This window comes from Neolamprologus brichardi, chromosome 22 (genome assembly GCF_056152115.1).
Source record: "Neolamprologus brichardi isolate AB-2024 chromosome 22, ASM5615211v1, whole genome shotgun sequence".
In the NCBI taxonomy this organism is placed as follows: domain Eukaryota; kingdom Metazoa; phylum Chordata; class Actinopteri; order Cichliformes; family Cichlidae; genus Neolamprologus; species Neolamprologus brichardi.
In genome coordinates this window covers 3,029,228-3,050,693 of record NC_142124.1, presented here as the reverse complement: position 1 = coordinate 3,050,693, position 21,466 = coordinate 3,029,228, and the positions used below count along the sequence as shown (strand labels likewise).

At 43.0% G+C, this 21,466-nt stretch overlaps 1 protein-coding gene across 1 annotated transcript in view; it reads left to right on the top strand.

Annotated features, from left to right (window-relative positions):
* The window catches only part of tmem65 (transmembrane protein 65), a 45,030-nt gene that overhangs the window by 13,350 nt on the left and 10,214 nt on the right, over positions 1-21,466 (top strand). Inside the window, exons 2-4 of the mRNA XM_087834788.1 lie at positions 16,483-16,527; positions 19,096-19,163; positions 19,322-19,376. Of these exons, the coding sequence (XP_087690914.1) occupies positions 16,483-16,527; positions 19,096-19,163; positions 19,322-19,376 (168 nt within the window). The remainder of the gene's footprint in view (positions 1-16,482; positions 16,528-19,095; positions 19,164-19,321; positions 19,377-21,466) is intronic.

Genomic DNA, 21,466 nt, shown 5'->3' with positions numbered 1-21,466 from the left:
ACTCTGTGTTCGTTTGACTTTGGGACCTGGAGGGATTGAGTTTTGGACCCAGATTACTCCGTGAAGCTCCTCACTACGGCAGCCGTAATGCTCTGACAATCCATCAAGCAGTGCCGCTTAGCAAAGTTGTACTAAAACATTTTTTAACAGATTTCTGCACACAGAAATCGGTTCGAGGTCAGTAAGCACAACCAGAATTCATACATAAGGCACACTCTCGATTTTTGAGAAAATTAAAGGATTTTAAGTGTGCCTTATAGTGTGGAAAATACGTTATACAGAAGAAAAGAATATATCGTGATATATATCGTTACCGCACATGCTTGAAATTATATCGCGATATGAATTTTAGGCCATATCGCCCAGCCCTAGGTGATTGAACGTCTTACCAGCTTCTTCAACATCACCATCCTCTTCAATGGCTGCTCACTGCTGTAGCTGTTTAAAATACTGGTGCATCTTTACTGGCAGTGACCGTAGATAAGTTCTCTGTTAGGAGCTAATTTCAGCACTGCGAGTCCTAAAGGTAGAGACAATGCATTCTTTTATTTTCTTCTAACTCACCCTGCTAGAAGCTACCGTTAGCTTTAAGCTTCTTTGTGAACTTTATAAAACAAGGTGAGGTAGCAGTCTGATAGATCAGTGACCTATAACAGGCCATTTGTCATGATACCTGAAACCACCAGGAGTAAACACGAGGATTTAAAGGAATAAAATGTGTCCTAAGGTCAGCACTCTGCGGCTCAGATGATGCAGATGTTTGTGCATCGGCAGTGGGAGGACAGATCAGTGTTGCACTGTTTTTGTGCATTGGCAGCAAGTGTCACTGTGATGTGCTTCTTCCAGAACAACACACGCTGCTGTTTGGGGATATTGATTTACAGCCACAGCTTTGTGAGTGTGTACTGCACAGAGCCTGGAGGCTAGGGTGTTTAAAAGAATCCAAACCCAGGTTTAGCTTTAGGAATGAGCAAATATCCAAAGTTGCAAATCCTTTGAAGAGGAAACAAAGGTGTTGGTACGCTTAATTAATTAAACTAATTGAATGCAAACAGAGGGGCTTCTCTGCCACCAGCAGCAGAGTTTTGAGCATTTATTGCAGAAGCTTTTGTTTCGCATATAACAGTACAGTTACACATTATAGTACATAATAATACCATAGTCTATGTGCATCACAGAAATGTAAGTACATGCCGCTGCTGCTTTTCCTCACTTTCATAGCGCTGACAATGTTTAGACTTTTTGCAAAATGATAAAAATAAACACTGGGTGAGAGGCGAGAACAGTTATCTGCTGTACTCCTCGTGTTGGCTGTCAGAGCAAATAAATAAACTTCAGGCGAAGGATGCTTCACTGTGGCATGAACGAACCACAAATTAGTTCTGGAGTCTTGTCTCTGTCCTGTGTTTCAGTCCAGAGTGAAAATCTCACTTTATATTGTGTTGTTATTCTCTACACCGGGAAAAAACAAATGGCACTTATGTAGTCATCTTCAGTAACATTACTCATGACCTCGCACTTAACTAGGCGTTGTAGATAACCATCATCTCACAAAGAAAAACCACACAGTTGTTTCTTAATGGTATTTTATTTCAAATTGGATGCATGGCGTGGACTTTAATGAAAGAATGAATGAAACAAGACACAAAATCTCATGTGTAAGCTGACATATGTAAACATGTTTTTTACAATTAGAAAATGCTATGACTTATAAACATCAGGCTGTATTTCCTTATCATACAAAGTAAAGCAAAACTAAACAGGCTAACGAGCTAACGTTAGCTAACGGCTAATTAGCATCTAGGCTAATGTCCGATAAAGCACATCTTTAGGTGAACTCACTTGTATAAACTGTCATAATTAACTCCCGACAGTTGGCACCAAACACACACTTGTAAAAATACAACATTACTGCCAACTTACAGACGGTTTTGGCTTAGGACACAGCATATGCAGGCACAGGAGTAGATAATTATCCTTCTACCGTTAGACAGGAAGTAGTGAGATGCACCACTTCCGGTAGGATGTCAAAATAAAACAGACAGTGTAAAAATTAGGGCTGGGTATCGTCACTGATTTCTAGAATCAATTCAATTCCGATTCACAAGGTCCCAAATTGATTCGATCCACAATTCGATTTAATTCAATTCGATTTGATTCTGGGAAATTTTGACAGTCAGAAATATTATAATTCAGATCAGTACATTTACATTTTTTTATCTATAAAAAGGAAGCTGACACTTTCCGGACTTTATCAAAGGTGTGAGCGTCACAGCAGAGGCCTTTGTGTCAAAGTAGCTGAAGATAAAACAGAAAAACATGAAGGTGATTTTCCTGGCCTGGGATTTTATAAAAATATTCTGCAGTACATCAAAAACGAAAGAAAACCATTAATCAACACATGAACATCACCTCTGACGTTACAGCGGTTTTATTAGAGACACGGCTAAGCGTTTTGCATTTTGCATAATTTTAAAAAGTTTCAATTTGTTCAGTGTTGAACGACAGAAATTAGGTTTTCTTTTCGGAAGTATATAAAACGAGAAAAAAAAAAAAAACGTCGGCCGACAGCGCTGTAAACAACGGTAGACTTGTGCGTAACAAGCAAGCAAATAATGAAGAAAACAGATTTTTAGACGGGAAAACTTCAAGAGAGAGAGAGAGAGAGAGAGAGAGCTGTGCATCGTGGTCGAAGCAAAACAGTAAAAGTCAGAGTGAATTCATGACGATGTTTATGTGAAGCGTAGTTTGGATCTTCTTTTGCTGCTGGTTCGGTCAATATTGTTTGGAGAGACATCAAACTAACAGCTTTAGAATCAGCGCATAAAGGGCGTGAACACAAAGCGCGACCCGCCGACAGATCAGAATCAGTGAGCTGTCGGCTTTCAGCCCCGACCGTGAGAAAGGCGACATCTCACTGTTTCTGATCCGCGGGTCGCGCTGTGTGTTTACGTCTTTGTGCAGAATCCGTGTTCCTGCTCTCATTTACTGTCTTAGCTGTTTGGTGGTTGTTGAAATTTTGTGAGATTTCACCAGAGATTCTGGCATTTCGGGCAAAATAAATTTATATTAAAAAATCGATTCAGGATTTTAATGAATCGATTTTACGTTATCCAAGTCAGAATCGATTTTAATCGATAAATCGATTATAAAAACCCAGCCCTAGTAAAGATGCCCCCCAAAACAAATACTGTATGAACCTATTTATCACCACATAATATCTCGGGCGACCCTTAGGGGCCAGAACATTACTTTTACTTCACCTGTTGGTCCTCTGCCCGCACATGAGCGCGGTCGGTCTGCATAAAGATTTTCTATTTAACAAAAGTCAGAATCTTCCTGTTATTTTTCCCATTTCATAAACAAAAATATATTTAAAGTTTGACTAATTGAAACTTTGTTAGTAAAAAAAAGAAGAAGAAGCCACCATCAGGTTTGTCTGAACAAAGACTGAAAGAATTCTGATGGGAAGATCAAAATAATTTAATTTTAGGTGTTTAATGTTTCAGTATTTGGCATTTTCCTCATTCAGAGCGCACTCGGGGGTCAGACTGAAAAGTGTGACAGACGTTTCCTTCACATGAATGCAGAGCAGAGCGCTCTGTTTATGGTGCTGCTCAGTGAACCTGCCTGATGGATTGACGTGACCTCCATCGGCTTCAGTTTATAATTTGTCTCTGTGCATTGTGAGTTTGCGACACATGCAGTGAACCAGCACGTAGACCAGGCAATGAATGGGTCACACTCGGGGTCTGCTGTGCATTTTGGTCCTTTGGCCAGATGAACAAAATCATACAACACCAAACTGCTTTTGAGTAGCCGTGTGGTTTCTTCCTTAGCGCACAGCAACCAGACAAACCAGGACGTGCATGAGAGCGAGAGCTTCAGGAGCCTCTGTCTTAAATTTGCTCAACATATCATGACATAATTTTGAGCGTATATTGCCCACCTGAGTTGCTGATACAGATTTTGATGCAGCTTTTATATAAACAGAGGTATTACCATACCAGCTGTGCTAACCTGCTAGTAAAATATCCCCTGAGCTCAGAGAAGTCTTTTTAGAGGCTTTCTTTTCTCCAGGTTTGAGCACATTTCCCACCGGTGACACCTGCAGTGAATTCAAGAAGTGCAAATCTTCAGGGAGTTAATTAGTGGGATTAGGACACGTGGAGTGTCGCTGCAGCAAACATGGGGGGATTTCTTGTTTGTTTGCCTACAAATTCTGCTTATTAATGCACAATATCAATGCTCCCTCACTTCAGACATCAGCTTAGTGCTGGATGGAGGCAGCTCTGATTACATATTGGCTTAAAAAATGAAACTAGAAGGAGCTGTGGTCATAGACTGTATATGAAGGATGGACTGTGTGTAACCAAAAAGCAAACAGTTCTAAAAATGTAGCAAGTTTTTTACATATTTATGTATCTGTTTATTATAGGGATGACATCAGTTCTAAATAGAAAAATGACAAATTTGTAACAATATCCTCACATTTAATTTGTAAAGGATCTGTTGTATGTAATAACTTTTAGTAATCATTTAACTCAGCGGTCTCCAACCCCCAGGCCACAGAGCGGCACCGGGCCACGAGAGTTGAGACTCAGGTGTGAAATCCATGGTTTTCAGGGTTTTTATCATTAACTCAGTTTCCCTGGGGCTTCTCCTGTGTGTTATGAATAAATCTTCCTTTTTTTGGTACCGATACCGGTTTTGTTTTGTTGTATTTTTCCGCGACACCTTAAAGGCTGGTCTGTGAAAATATTGTCGGACATAAACCGGTGCGTGGCGCAAAAAAGATTCAGGAGCGCTGATTTAACTGGACACTACATGTGTAGTATAGTTGACCTAAGGCCTCCTTTTCATAGTTTTTCATCTTTCTTTCTTCTCATATCTGTTCTTCATCATTTACAGTCTTTGAGAAATAGACAAACAAATCATCCAGACTAATACTGGATTACAGATTACATGGATGTAAGTGTATTTGTCAAATGGTTCATGGCATAGAACGAGGCAGAGCTCATAGTAGTGCAGCCATCAGGTCTGGTTTCAATTTTATGAAACCATTCAAAATCATGAAGCTAAAACAAACACTCAATATACCTACAATATTGATCAGTTTCCCTGCGCGCCGTCGATCTAGGGCTTGATCAATTCTTCTATTAAAATTCGTGGTCACACTAAAAAAAGTCCAATGACACATTAAAAATATGCACATGCAATAGCAAATGCACATTTTAAGATTTTCTTCTTCTTCTACTTATATTTTATTCTCCATTCAACATACATAATGCATGATGGCACCAAATCCTCACTGCTGGCAAAGGCCATCAACAAACTTCCAGAATTTTAATATAGAGCTTATAAACAAAGACATTTGATAGTGAAAATGAATAATTGATTAAATTCTGATGGTTCGTTTTTGTGTTGATGGTTTCTTTTGAGGAAATAAATGTTTTGACAGCACTAGTATGACAGACAGCGCTGCGTGCACACGTCCACGTGCTCATCCACTCGATCGTGCCCCGCCGGGGGCCAGCGCTCCTCGGGAACTTGTCAGCCTCTCTGTGGACGTGAGGGTGTAGCGTGTCATTTCCTCTGAGATTTGAGGCAGATGAACACTCTTGTGTGGTTTGAGGTGCTGTTGAGTGGCACATAAATTAGGCCCTCGCTTAAAAACTCGAGCTGCCTCCTTATATCAGCGCCCCCGCCTGATATAAGGCCCGCATCATATCGCTTTCAGCTGAGCCCAAAGTGGCGCGTCACGCAGGGAGATTGAGACGAATCCTCTGACAAAGCTGACAATTACACAAACACAGCGCGAGAGAAGAAGAACAGCCGGGTGGACAAATGCAGAACGAAGGAACGCTGAGAGCTGTGAGGCGACACCGTCAGCTGCAAACAGAAAGCAGTAAATAAAGTAAAGTAAAGATAAATTAAAAAAGGACGGGCCGAGCTCCAGATTATGTGATTATTCTGTTTTATTATTAGAAAACTGTGGCAGCTTTGAAATGGAGCAAAGAAAGAAAACTGATGACTCTGACATAAATGAGATTAATGATAAGAGTCTGCAGGAGAATCGCTGAGCTGAGTGAAGTCATTAAACCACAAGAACATCAAACTTCATTATCACTGGTCATTAAGCGTCTGGATCCACACCAGCTTTTCATTTCACTCAATCAATGCTTATTTTGCTCTTTCGTCTTCTGTGATAATCATAGTGGACGTGGTGTTTGCAGGAGCCTGAAATACACACTTAGTGTAGCAGCTTCTCTTTGAAGTTTAATGTAAAACCTCTTGAATGTAACTTTCTGCCTGTGGACGTCTGCATGTTGTTTCACAGCAGTGTCAGCTGTGAGAGGGGAAGTTCACAACAGAGCTAAACTCTGCCTGCAGACTCTGTTTTATTTCCAAAGTGAACTGAAGGAAACTGCTTCACTGCTGAGCGTACGCCTCCGGTCCTCCGCTTACGCAGCAGAGATGCACGAGCTGTCGTGCCGGCCTCTGGCAGCGGAGGTCGGCTCACGCCACAAAGCCAAGAAGGATGTGTGAGAGCTGCAGGTCTGCAGGCTGGACGCTTCCAGTTTCAACTTCTCAGTTTCAATTTTTTTGGGAAAAATGCACGAAAATACTCCAAAACGTACTTTTAGAGATGATTTTCACCAGCTGATTCAGTCAGACTGTTCACCACACTCTGCTCATGTCAGGTGAAGAATTTGGAGTCTGGAGGGTCTTTAGTGACTATTTAGACCCCAGACTGAAAATGGGGACGAGGTTGCTTTAAAACCACTGATGCCAAACTGACACCACCAATTATTTTTCCTCTGCGTGAGCAGCAAAGTTTCTAATCTAAAGAAACCTCTGAGTGACGGTTGATGAGCCGCCAGGTTGGCTGATGGAGGAGAAGCAGTTGGCCGGAGGTTGGTGTGTGTGTGTGTGTGTGTGTGTGTGTGTGTGTGTGTGTGTGTGTGTGTGAGAGAGAGAGATAACAGCCTGCATCCTTGATAGGACGGTCTGTCTTCTCTCTTCAATTAAAAAGTTTTTGTGTGTGTGCATCTTTTTGCTACATGCGCGCGCACACACTATGGTAAATGGTCTGTATTTGTGTAGCGCCTTTTCTAGTCCCTAAGGACCCCAAAGCACTTTACACATTCACACACTGGTGATGGCAGCTACATTGTAGCCACAGCCTCCCTGGGGCGCACTGACAGAGGCGAGGCTGCCGGACACTGGCGCCACCGGGCCCTCTGACCACCACCAGTAGGCAACGGGTGAAGTGTCTTGCCCAAGGACACAACGACCGAGACTGTCCGAGCCGGGGCTCGAACCGGCAACCTTCCGATTACAAGGCGAACGCCCAACTCTTGAACCACGATCGCCCCGTATTTGACAAATAGCGTGGAGCAGATGAGAAAACCAAGCAGCAGATTTGTTTGCTGCTCCTCTTCAGCGTGTTGGACAGAGCTCGTGGTGGCTGTCCTTGTCCTGCAGCCTCGGTGAGGTCGGCGTAGCCTGACGTGAGCAGCTTCTCCACCTGCTGCACAAATGCAGCTTCCAGCAGGTCACCAGAGCAAGAAAAAGACTCGAGGCCATCGGCTCTTTGCGTTTGTCCTTTACCTTTCAGCATGTTGCACAAAGCCAAGGTTTTAGTTGTTTGTTGGCTTGTGCAGCGCTCTGACCTCCTGTGGGTTAACTCTAATGCTGCCAGTGTTCCCAGTATAAGTTTCTGGGAGAAAGAAAATGTTAGAAGAAGAATCTGTTTGATTTCGGAGCCAATCCTGAGGATTTCATCTCACAGAGAATATGAGAGAAACATTTTACTGAAAGTATTCAAGGTTGAAGTTTTCAAGGAGCACAAAAGATGCTCAAAAATGCAAATGCATGAATAAATATCCTGATTTCCACTTTTGGATTTAGCTCTGTACCTTCAGAGCTGCTCACTGTTGATATTATTCATGCACAAGTGTTAATAATGGAGCACATTATCTGCCACAGCAATAGATTAATGTGGGTAAATGCACTCTGGTACATAAACGCCTCTCTGAGTCCAGCTGTGCCTGTGAAACGATGTCATCTGTGGGGATTATTTATATTTACTCGTGTGTGCGGCGTTGGCTGCGTGTTCGCCAGGTGTGTCGCAGGAAGCATTTCCACGCTGTTAATCAGCAGCGTGACAGCAGACAGATGACGCCGCATCTGCTGAAGTCTAATTATGTATACGCAGACAAACACACGCAGTCAGCTTATGTTTGATTTAATCTCACACTGACATGAACTGTGCTCCACTCACACGGCTGTCATTAGCAGCTTTATGAGAAACCCTGCAGCAGAAACACTCGAGAGCTGAACTCTTCAGCGTTTACTCATCTGACTCCAAATCTGCAGCTATTGGCAGATCGTACAGTGATATTAATTTTTCGCTTGCATCAGGCAGACCTATTTCTGGACGTTTTCCCAGGAGTCGCAGTGTTTGTACTCACACTGCAGGCGCAAGGAAGTCCAAATGAAAAAGAGTGAAAATGTGTTGTTCGCTGTTTGTGGCCTAAAAAAGAAAGACACGAAGTCACCAGAACAGCAGCTGCATGAGGCTGCGGTCCTCCCCACACGCCTGGAGGCAAAATCATTTGAAGGCTGGGAAAGTAGAGGTTAGTTGTTAGATGCTGCTGGGAGGAAGCTGAAGGTGAAGTTTGGTTCAAGAGGAAAACAGCAAAGGTTCTGTTGGCTCTAATGTAAAAGACCCTGAAGCTGTTTTCACACAGAGTATTTCAAGTCAGAGGAAATGTTTCAGTTTTGGTTTGTTTCTGTTGTTTTAATCTTTAATATTTCTGCGTTCAGAAACATTAATGATGAGTTCAGAGTCGTTTCCAAGTGTCAGAGCAAACGCTTTGTTCATGTTTGTACTTTTATTGTGAAAAACGGTGCTTAATGTAAACAACAGTCCATTTTATCTCTGACTTGGATTTTCCTTTGACACGTACACTCTGCAAAATCCCAACTAGTCTGCAGACTCACCTGCAGCTTTATCGGCCACCTCAGCAACGCTCTGTCACGCTCTGCTTCTGATGTGGGCTCTGGATCTAATCTCACCCCATCGGGACTCGGCTCGAGTCGCTTCGGCGTACAATACCATCAAATTGCACTCAGAAGCTGCTCTCTGCTCCACGTCGTTTGGCTCCAGAGCAAAGCTGCACTCAGCTGAGGAAGAGGGCAGGAAGTCAGCAGCATTCTCAAACACTTCTGCTGGTTTTTAACAAAACTGCATCGGAGTCGAGTCGTCACAGACATGTTCCCAGTGTGTTCCCAGTGTTTTCCCAGTGTTTTCCCAGTGTGTTCCCAGTGTTTTCCCAGTGTGTTCCCAGTGTGTTCCCAGTGTGTTCCCAATGCTTTCCCAGTGTGTTCCCAATGCTTTCCCAGTGTGTTCCCAATGCTTTCCCAGTGTGTTCCCAGTGTGTTCCCAGTGTGTTCCCAATGCTTTCCCAATGCTTTCCCAGTGTGTTCCCAGTGTGTTCCCAGTGTTTTCCCAGTGTTTTCCCAGTGTGTTCCCAATGCTTTCCCAGTGTGTTCCCACTGTTTTCCCACTGTTTTCCCAGTGTGTGTTCCCAGTGTGTGTTCCCAGTGTGTGTTCCCAGTGTGTGTTCCCAGTGTGTGTTCCCAGTGTGTGTTCCCAGTGTGTGTTCCCAGTGTTTTCCCAGTGTGTTCCCAATGCTTTCCCAGTGTGTTCCCACTGTTTTCCCAGTGTGTTCCCAATGCTTTCCCAGTGTGTTCCCAATGCTTTCCCAGTGTGTTCCCACTGTTTTCCCACTGTTTTCCCAGTGTGTGTTCCCAGTGTGTGTTCCCAGTGTGTGTTCCCAGTGTGTGTTCCCAGTGTGTGTTCCCAGTGTTTTCCCAGTGTTTTCCCAGTGTGTTCCCAATGCTTTCCCAGTGTGTTCCCACTGTTTTCCCAGTGTGTTCCCAGTGTGTGTTCCCAGTGTGTTCCCAGTGTGTTCCCACTGTGTTCCCACTGTGTTCCCAGTGTGTTCCCAGTGTTTTCCCAGTGTTTTCCCAGTGGTTAGCCTCTGTGGGCAGCTCAGCCAGCTTTCAGTGTAGTCGGGGCATCTCCACACAGCAGTTCTCTGTGTCCTCCATTGTTTATGAATGTAAACACATTACTGGTGGATTTCAGATTGCGTTTTAATAAATGCAGTATTTCCTTCTGTCCTTCACCTGGTCTGTTTCTCTGCATCCAGTCCAAGCCTGCACAAACTCAGCAGTATTACCTGAACTGCAAACGGGAAACGGATGTTGTGATCCTACATATTTACGTCGCACACACGTGTCGCCTTCACCCTCCCAGTTTGATGAGACTGGAGGTATCGCCCACGCTAGCCTCTCTGATTAAAGAAATGTTGAAAGCTGCTGAGATCAAAGTGTGTTTAATGAAGGTCCAGCCTTTCACAGCCGACTGCACCGCCGTGCTCCTCAGATTAATCTGTTATAGGTTCATTGATCAGCTCTAAGATTAAAGGTCTCACTGGCTGGACCTGCTCAGAGCTTTTATTTAGTCTTGGTTAACTTTAGAGATCAATTAGTGCTTTATAATAATTAGTCTTAAGGTCAGGTTTGATCTTCTTTTAAAGTGTATCATCTGTCAGGGGAAATTATTGCTGCCAGAGCACAAAATCTGCAATTCATAATGCTGCTGATGTACACACAGAGTTTATTATCATTTCTTTCTCTTTTCTTTTTGCGTGAACTTCTTTAAAAGTAAAAGTGTAAATACTCACTCTATGAATTACTAATGAAGTGTGACACGATGAAAACAATAAATTGTGAGACACGAGCTCCTGAGATGTTTGCATAATGAAAACTCCAGCGATTGTGTGAAGAGTGAGGCGGCCCTGCGTGCGAGTATAATCAGAACATTATCTGAATAAATCACATCGAATTGAACCTGCAGCTCCACCAGATCCTCTCATTGACATTCAGTGGATCACACACACACACACACACACACACACACACACACACACACACACGTCAGGTATTCATATCTTGTGGGGACAACTGATTGACATAATGCCCTAGCCCAGGGGTAGGCAACTCCAGGCCTCGAGGGCCGGTGTCCTGCAGGTTTAAGATCTCACCCTGGGTCAACACACCTGAATCACATGATTAGTTCATTACCAGGCCTTTGGAGAACTTCAAGACATGTTGAGGAGGTCATTTAGCCATTTAAATCAGCTGCGTTGGATCAAGCACACATCTAAAACCTGCAGGACACTGGCCCTCGAGGCCTGGAGTTGCCTACCCCTGCCCTAGCCCCTAACCATGAAAAATGAATACCTAACCATAACCACAACTCTCAAAAATGCCTTCAGACTTGTGGGAATCAGGATTTTGGTCCCCACAAGTATAGCAAACTTCCAATTTGTGGTGCCCACAAATATATAAATACACGCTCGCACTCTTCGCCTGACGTGCTGCCTTCAGGCCTGAAAGCTGTGAACTGAAAACGTCTCCGCTGCAGCCAGACGAGCCTCTCCAGAGATGTTCCTCCACAGGAAACTTGGGTCCAATTAAACCAGAAGTTGATGTTTGCTGTCTGCACCAGTTTGAGGTCTGAAGTGCACAGCGTAACTGGTCAGAATGGGACCCCGAACGAGTGATTCCAGCGATCACAGTCTGTCTGCATGATCTCGATTGTGAGGTTGACTGAATGTAATCGGGTGAAGTTTGGGATTTTTGCAGACTTGTTCCCAGAAATACTCCACCTCAGTTATTTGTCACAAAGCACAAACCTGTAAGTGGAATAATTGATTTCTTTTCTCCACAACAGAGTATAACAGAATTATACGGCTGCAGACCTCACGATCAAACATTCATTCTTGTTTTACGTCTTTGAAGTCTGCCTAAAAGGCGAGTGTGTAGCTGGTGTATTGTAACTAATTTGTTGTTGTTTCAACATCTAACACACAAAAAAGACTATTTGACTAAAACGGAGCACTAACTTCTTCATGCTCGCGTCCACTCCTCTGTGCAGAATGTGGTCACACGTCACCTCGACTGATTTTCCAGTTTATTCTGACTGAGCTGACATCAGCCTTCATATCAAAGTACTGCAGAGCGGTGCTGGTGGTCGTAGCATTGTTGTTGTTTTTACAGTGTTTTAGTATTTCTAGCAAAGGCTGCAACATTAAAACATGTAGTTGTCCGGTCATGCACGCCCTTAATCATAACGCCCTGCCGATGAGTCCATATGGTCACAAGAAACTTGGCAGGTACTCGGGCATCTACGCGGCGCCTCGAGCTCACCATCTGATGATATTCATGCCACTTGGACCCAAGTACACCCCAACAAACTCGCATATGCTGACAGCACAAAAAGCCTTTCAGTTGGTGGGAAACGCTGCAGAATTCTCAAATATCTCAGAGTTCAGTTGGTTTTCTGGTCATTCGCTTGAATTTTAATGAGCATCAGTCAGTTTGCTTGGTTGGCACGATCACACATTTACGTCTCAGCCTCTCACCTGTCGTTCCTTTTTAACCCTTTAAAGCCGGTCAGAGCAGCACGCTCTGTTTTGCGTAACTATTTTTAAATCCCGGTAGCTCTGCAACCACGTGAGCTAGCGCAATAATTCTTTTTGCATATGAAACCGGAGGAGTTGTACTTACATCTTATGCCATCAGCTTGTCCTCGGTCACAGTTTCCTTCCACATATAGCTTTGCAAGAACTGCATAAAAAGCACTTGCAGCAACAAAAACATAATATTCCAGAAACACGCTTTGCCGATCCGATCAGCTGTTTGTAACACTTCCTACGTCCATCAGCGCGAACTATCGCATGTCCTCCATGACCTGCCCGAAACCGGAAGTGACGTCATTTTGCGGAAATGTAGTTTTTTACCATCAGGGCCTCATGAGCCTATACTGGTGTTTTTAAAAGTTATCTTTGACTTTATGACTTTCTGTGTGGTTTCTGGGATGCTTAGGACTCATATCGCACTGCTGGAAATAGTTTATTTTGATGCATATGCTGCTTTTTTTTGCAAATTTGCATTATAATTATAAATATTACATTAGTATAATATTTATTTTCGTTTTTCCTGCAGTGTATAAAAATTGGTGTATTTCAAAAATAAAACTATGAAGACACTCAAAATAAATTTACTGTGGTGGGAAACTATTTTGTGCAACTTTTTTGTATTTACAGTTTTGAGGGATAAGCCTCTTAAATTTCTCTAACTAGAAATATATGTTAAAAAAACAAAAACGATTTTCAATTTTTTTGTAGTTTATTGCACTTTTTTGCAATTTATGTAATTACTATGCACTTAATGCAGACATATTATTAAAATCTGGGCTATAATGGTTGTATTGATGTATAGCAACGTGAAATGCTCCCAAAAATGGCTCCACAGCATGTAAAAATATAATATAAGCTCTGGCGGACTTGGTTCTATGGTAGGTCTTAAAGGGTTAATATTACGCCTCCAAAATAAAGGCAGTAATGCTTTCCATGCCTGCGAGGGATCGACTGCTGCTGTTGTAGTGGAAGCTGTCAGTGCTGATGTGTGAGAGACTCTCCTTACACTTCAGAGGCCTCCCGTTGTGTTAAAGATGAGTGAAGAGTGACATTTTGTACCTGTTACATTCATTCACACCCTTCAGCCGAGTTACTTCCTGGATGAATGTTGTTGCTAAGGCCTCGCTGACTGGAACGGGATTTTGTTGCTTGGCAACTTTGGCTTATTGAGCTTCCAGCGAGGAGGCAGAAGGAAGCATCGGATCCTTCGGAGAAGCTTTAATTTGTAGACGCTGGTTTCCTCAGCTGAAGGGTTTCTTTTTCTTTCAGTATGAATGTTTTTTCTTCGTGAGAAGTTGTTCAGAGTCAAATACAAAGGCTGGAGGTTTGTGGTAATTGGATGTTAGGTTGAATAAGGAGGGCACAGGGTTTCTTTTATTCTATTTTCTCCTCTTCAACTAAACCAAGCAGCTACAGGATGTTTCCAAGATCAGGGATGTGGATCCCGTCAGCCCAGTTGCTGGCACTGCTCCCAGCTCCCAGTTCTTTTGTTTTCACTCATGTTGGTGTCCATGATCGTTTATTGTTTGAGCTTTCTGATCATGTTGTGTGTGTGGCTTTAAAACAATAATCTTCATTTTCTTTTCCTCAGCTGATTGTTTCGGGCTGACAGAAATAAAATATTGTTCTTATTACTTCTCTTCATCTGCTTGTCTTATGACAGCAGCAGAGAAAACGTTCGTCTGTGATACCAGCGATGCATTAATGCTGCCTCAGTCTGAGGAGGCTGCGAATCATTGTTTGTGTGAGGCTGCACACATTTAAGGATATAAACTAGGGCTGCACGATTTTGCATAAAATGAGAATCACGATTTTGTTGCTTAGAATTGAGATCACGATTCTCTCACGATTTTCTTTTCCAGTATAAATATTTATTGCTCTTATTAACTGCACATCAACTTCGTAACAGTTGAGACTGAACATAAAAACAATAAATAAACATAAAAACAACAAATGTCTCACATTTTGTCGTTGCTGCAAAATGTTGTACTGCTTGAACTTCCGTCTCCACCGTTGCTCGACACTGCGTGTATAGAGCAGGTAGTGCAACAATAGAAAAATAGTTGCGGTACGGCACTGTGTAGCGTTTGTCTAGGGTGTTGATCATTTTCCTAAATCCCTCGTTTTGCACAGTGTTGATGGAGCCATATCTTTGGTCAGGTGATAAGTAATAGCCTCTGTAATTTCTTTGTGCCTGCGGGAGTTCGACGGGTATAGGGAAGCGCTGTATAAGGTTCCCGTTATTGATGTTTGGGTGGTTGACCGGGACGGATTTCCTCCTGTCACTTTCTCGTCATCCCTGACGTGCTCTCTGTTGTTTTTCCTGCTAATTTTAGCAGCCAGCTTCTGTATCACGTGGTATAAGGCTCCGCCCATTTGTTGAGCAGGAAGAGTGAGCGCTTGTTTTCATGCAGATTACGTCCCGGATCAAAATGCGCTACAATCGTCGTCTTTTTTTTTCTTCTTTTTTTAAATCGTTGTCATTTGGAAATGAGATCGCACATAAGTATGAATCGAGATCACGATTTTCTAACGATTAATCGTGCAGCCCTAATATAAACGTATTAAACAAGTATTTATTAGTAAAACTGTAAATCAGGTTGAGTCAGGATTAAAGAAAACAAACGCTTGAGACTGACAAATCCTTTTTTGGCTTCATTACTAGTAGTGGTGGTGGTGGTAGGACTAACTTCTGTCTAGTATTTGGGGGCAACATAAAGATACATGTGAGAAAAAGTATTAAAAGTAAGATTTTCAGCAGGTTTGCATCTGGTGTTGGTGAATAAACAGCGAGAGTCACTCCTGGAGTCTTGAACGCAGCCTCAGACTCGGACGTTTCCAAAGTCCGATTCTGTCCACGGCTGGTTTGTTTTGGAGTCTAACCTGAGGCTTCTTGCCTCACAGACAGAGCTGAGGGTGCACAGAGAAAACTGTCTGCTCTAAGAACAGGAGGAAAACTTGTGTGTGAGGAGCATACAGACGCACAGGCAGAGCTCGAAATTGATGCGTCGCAGTAATCGACCCGCTCTTGTAATTGGATCTGAGAGTGCAGCCTGCTCCAGTGGCACACTTCTGTCCAGTTATCTCAGCGTCGAGGGCGCTCCACACACCAGCCCAGTCTGCTGCTCCTCGCACCAATTACAGTGAGATGATGGACCAAACCAACACGTGAGATTACCCAATCTGTGGATGGACGTCAGAAAGCCGCTCTCGCAGAGTTTCAGTGAATCTGCTGGTGGTTAACTGTGGTTTTCATGCATTATTTTCATATTTGAACCCCTTTGATACCTGAGTTTGTGGCTGTTGGAGAGCAGCAGAAACAATCAAGTTTGGAGGAAAAACGTTATTTGGAAACAGGATTTGCTTCCCGATGGCTCGGTGGTGCAGTGGTTCGCGTTGTTGCCTCACAGTAAGAAGCGTCTGCTGTGTGGAGTTCTCCCTGTGCCTCCGTTGGTTTTCTCCGAGTACTCCAGCTTTCCTCTCACCGTCCACAGGCATCAGCGTTAGCTTAGTCACTGTGAACGTGCTGTGAGTGGACACCTGTGCCTGTGTTAGTCCTGCAATGCAGGCAGCAAAGTAAATGAGCAGCTGCTGTGGCTGGTGACAGACCCACCCAACTCAGAGTGGGAATCCACTGCACAGCATACACAGCGTGAGCCATAAACACAGACGTGGCCTCGTCTTGGTGTTTTAACTCGATTTCAATTCCTTTTGGTTTATATTTGCATAAATAAAACATGCAGGGTGGTGGTGTGAGCGTTTAATCACCGCACCTCACACTGATGAGCTCCATCATTAAAGTTGAAGCTCTAAAGAAGTGAATCAGCGTCTCTGACGGCGTCTCCATGCTGCTGCAGACACTTGGAGTCAAACCTCAGCAGTTAATGAGTGAAACTCTGATTTTCTCTTTTTTTGTTCTCAGATGAAGTGGAGCCCTCGCCGCCGACGGCAGCCCAGATCAGATACGGTGAGAGATTAAAACAAACACACACGTGTGTATTTATATCCTTGTGGGGACATCTCATTGACATAATGCTTTCCCTGCTGCTTACCCTAACCATAACCTAACTGTAACCCTGACACTAAAACCACATTTTGAGTTTTAAAAATGCCTCCAAATTTGTGAGGACCGTTTGTGTGTCCTCACAAGTGACTGTCGGTCCTCACAAAGATAGCTAAACAGGAACACACACACACACACACACACACACACACACACACACACACACACACACACACACACACACACACACACCACAAATCCTCCATATTTTGGAATGACATTACAATCCCAAATTTATTCATCTGCACTTCATTCAGTAACTGACCTCAGAGGTCAGGTGTGGTGTGGACACCAGTGAGCTGTCTCTTGTTGATCACAGGATCCTTACTCTTTAAGGATTTTATCTAAATTTATCTTTTATCTTTATCGAAATTAACTTTAATGTCATTGGTTATTAAAAATGCATGCACAGATTCACCAATCAGACATATTTTAATGATACTGTATAAAAAAAATGGACGTAGCCAATTAAGTCTGCCTGTCCTGTGAAGGGAGGATGAAGAGTGGCTGCTTTCCCGACTGAGCCAAAGGACACGGCTAACGACTTCTTTAGCTAATAAGCAGACCCTCTTTATCGTCTGTCCAACTCAAACTGGGACCAAAATTCACAAAATGACGATCATTTTGATAATTTTGAGCCCATAATCATGTTTACTAGGGGTGGGTTTTTATAATCGATGTATCGATTAAAATCGATTCTGGCTTGGATAACGTAAAATCGATTCATTAAAATCCTGAATAAGTGGCCAACAAGATAACGAAGTCCTGAAAAACCCATAAAATTAAAAAAAAATTGACTCTCCTTAGTTTCACATCATATTTTCACGAGTTTGTTTGTGTAAGGACATGACACCAAGATCTTACACAATGATTAAAGGTACTTTTTAAAACTATACTCTGCAAAACTTTTCTTAAAACCTTTACCACTTGGGGCAACATTTTAAGAGTGGCTGTGAACAGGTCATTTCTGATGTATCCTGCTATTATCTTTTGATTTTTTTCTTTTAGTCCTGCTCTCATTCTCTTAAGAAGCTTTGCCTTTTTGGTAGATTTTTTAATATAAATTTCTTTTGCCCGAAACGCCAGAATCTCTGGTGAAACCTCACAAAATTTCAACAACCACCAAACAGCTAAGACAGTAAATGAGAGCAGGAACACGGATTCTGCACAAAGACGTAAACACACAGCGCGACCGCGGATCAGAATCAGTGAGATGTCGCCTTTCTCACAGTCGGGGCTGAAAGCCGACAGCTCGCTGATTCTGATCTGTCGGCGGGTCGAGCTTTGTGTTCACGCCCTTTATGCGCTGATTCTAAAGCTGTTAGTTTGATGTCTCTCCAAACAATATTGACCGAACCAGCAGCAAAAGAAGATCCAAACTAGGCTTCACATAAACATCGTCATGAATTCACTCTTACTTTTACTGTTTTGCTTCGACCACGATGCACAGCTCTCTCTCTCTCTCTCTCTTCAAGAACAGTTTCCCGTCTAAAAATCTGTTTTCTTCATTATTCGCTTGCTTGTTACGCACAAGTCTACCGTTGTTTACAGGCTGTCGGCCGACGTTTTTTTTCCCTTTTACATTCTTCCGGAAAGAAAACCTAATTTCTGTCGTTCAACACTGAACAAATTTAAACTTTTTAAAATTATGCAAAATTCAAAACTTTTAGCCGTGTCTCTAATAAAACCGCTGTAACGTCAGAGGTGATGTTCATGTGTTGATTAATGATTTTCTTTCGTTTTTGATGTACTGCAGAATATTTTTATAAAATCCCAGAACAGGAAAATCTCCTTCATGTTTTTCTGTTTTATCTTCAGCTACTTTGACACAAAGGCCTCTGCTGTGACGCTCACACCTTTGATAAAGTCTCCCGTGTGTCAGCTTCCTTTTTATAGATACAAAAATCTGAATTATAATATTTCTGACTGTCAAAATTTCCCAGATTCAAATCAAATTGAATCGGAATTGAATCGATTCTAGAAATCAGCGACGATACCCAGCCCTACTGTTTACCGAGGTCACGAATCAAATGAGCCAGAGGAGTCGCCTCCTGCTGGTGATTAGAAGGACTGCAGGTTTAAGACACTTTGCCCTGGACTGTCTTTGAATGCTTCCCACATATGTCTCAAATAGAAATATGAAGTTAAAATCAATAATTAGCTTGATTAACTATTCGGCTGTTACAGAGGATGTTGCTCTTATCAAAGATGATCAGTTAGTTTAAAAGAAGCAGCCTTGAACTGAAGGGCGTCAGGTTTAAGATGCATAAGCACTTTTTTATCTGAGTGATGTAAAGACAATCTTACAGAGCCAGTTAATATAAATATGGAGGTGGAAATGAGCAGAACGGGTCTCCTGTAAACAAACTGTTATCACAGGGAAGCTGTTCACTGTGCAAATTATTCCAAGTTACATTCAAATAAATCTGCTCTGCTTTCCACGTTTTTCATTTTCCTTCTGTTAATTTGCAGTTTTACTCCACAACGCCATCCCCTTTGTTGGATTTGGCTTTCTGGATAATGCCATCATGATTGCAGCAGTAAGTATTTGAATCTCATTTTGCAGGAATTAGTCGCCTGTAAAGAAACATGAGTCTTATCTCTGCATTAAGGCTGTAATTTCCTTCTGTCTGCTCTTCCCGATGTGCTAACTCCGAGCCGGGATGAGCGTTTCACCTCTTTCTCTTTCATTCTCCAGGGAACTCAAATCGAACTCTCCATCGGAGTCACTCTGGGGATCTCCACCATGGCTGGTAAGAGCCGCGCGGCGACGAGTCGCGTAAACCTGAAACGACTTCGTTATCTTGTTGGCCTTCTTGAGCTCATTTCTAATGAATATTTTAATTGATTAATGTAGAAAGTTTTGATTGGATGACCGAGCAAAGCAACTTTCTGCTCCCATTCCTCATGCGTGAGGTGATTCATTTCTCCGCTTTACAGCAAATATGTGTTAATATATGTACATATGAATCTTCAAATCCCTGATTTATGAAACTCCACTGAGGAGCGTTCCCACTCGAGTAGCCGGTAGAAGCTGCGAAGCTTTGATGGATGAGGAGGAGAGGAGGGCGTGGCCACATCAAAACCTCTGTCGATCTCAGCGAATCTTTTTATATCGTTCAGGATCGTTCAGCGTGCACGTCAGCCGGGCCGTAGGGTCTCGTAGTACAGGGTGATACTTTAAAACCACAAATAAAAAACTCCAGTAATTATCTTTATAGTAGTCTGTAACAGTAGATCGTAATCTTAATGTTCGCAGCGCCATAAGGAGACGAAGAAGCTCGTTAGCTTCTCCCAGCGTGGCTGTAAAAGCGCTGCTGAAGCCGACGACAGATGCTGGGAACGTCTCAGCACGGCATCACACGATGCTGGTGCTTATCTCAGGTTATGGGAGATGAATCTTTAGCACTCGTGATTAAAAACAACAAAAGCCAAAGATGCTGAGAAATGTTTTTTTTGTTTACCAGATAAAGTGAGATTTGAGATGAATGTCAGGACAACATGTGGGCTACAGAGTGGATCTTATATGTTAAAATATCGCCACGAATTTAAGGCTGAAAATGTGATAGAAGCTTTGAAACGTGTGAAAAAAATAACTAAAAAGTAACTGAACAAAATAATCATTTTTAAACTTGTACTTGTACAAAGAGTTTGTTACGTGTCCACTTATGCCGGCTCACACGGTGCGATTTTGTCAGTCGCGCGATTCAGCTCCTGCTCAAACTGCACGATCGACTCGACTCGCAGGGGTTAGAAGTTCATAGGTCACGATGCAGGTCTCACACTATACGGCCCGATGCTCTGTGTGACCTGAGTGCTCACACATAAAATGAAGGTTATAACAGAAATTCTGTCTCCCTCTCTGTCTTTCACTCACACAGACACACACCACCATCAACTTTGCTAAACTGCTAATGAAAAACATGATCAGCTGTGATTGAGCAGCGATGTAAATCCAACTATTTTCACGGTTGTTGTGGTCGTGATCATTTTGTGAGGCCACATCGAAAAGGCTCGGTTGAGCTTTCCAAAGTTCTACAAGTGCCTCCATCGCTTGTGTCCAGATCACACGCTGCACTGCCGTGCTGCTCCGTCTTTTTCGCTGACATTTGTGTTTGCGCGTGCGCAGTGTGAGAAACTGCGGCGACACCCTCACGACGGTCGCGAGGATCTCAAACATGTTTGAAATCCTCACGACCAAGCGATTGATGATCGGGAGCTGGTCGTGAGGTGTTAATCGCTTCTCGTTACCCCACGTATACTACACGACGCACGATGAAGGCCAAAATCGGGCCGATCACCAAAACAGTCGCACGACTCAAAAATCGACTCAAAATGGGCCAAAAATCGCACAATGTGAGCCCAGCATTAGGTGGACAACAGATGTTTTGACTTATGAATTAGACAAACGAACACTGTGTGTTGTGTTTATGTGCAAGTATCCCATCAACACTGATGCAAATACAAGAAACCAGCCTGTGAATAGCGTCCACTGCAGTGACCAGTATGCGTGAAAAGGTTAAACCCAAAAGAAGTAACAGGAGAATACTTTTTTTTTACTGCACATCTGCAGTTGCGTGCCTCCCCAGCATGCTTCTGCATGTGTCAGTCAGGAGGTGCATGTCGCTTTCACAGTGTAGGGCAGGGGTCTGAAACTCCTCGAGGGCCAGTGTCCTGAAACGTTTCCATGTGCCTGCCTGCTGACGTGGCAACGCCTAACCCTGTTCAAGTAAATTTAAGTAAATAAGTGTTTAGAAAAATTTACTTTTATTGCACCACGTTCATTCACTCATGAGCTGCTGTAACATGAGTCAAATGGCTGCGTTGCCACCTCAGCATGCAG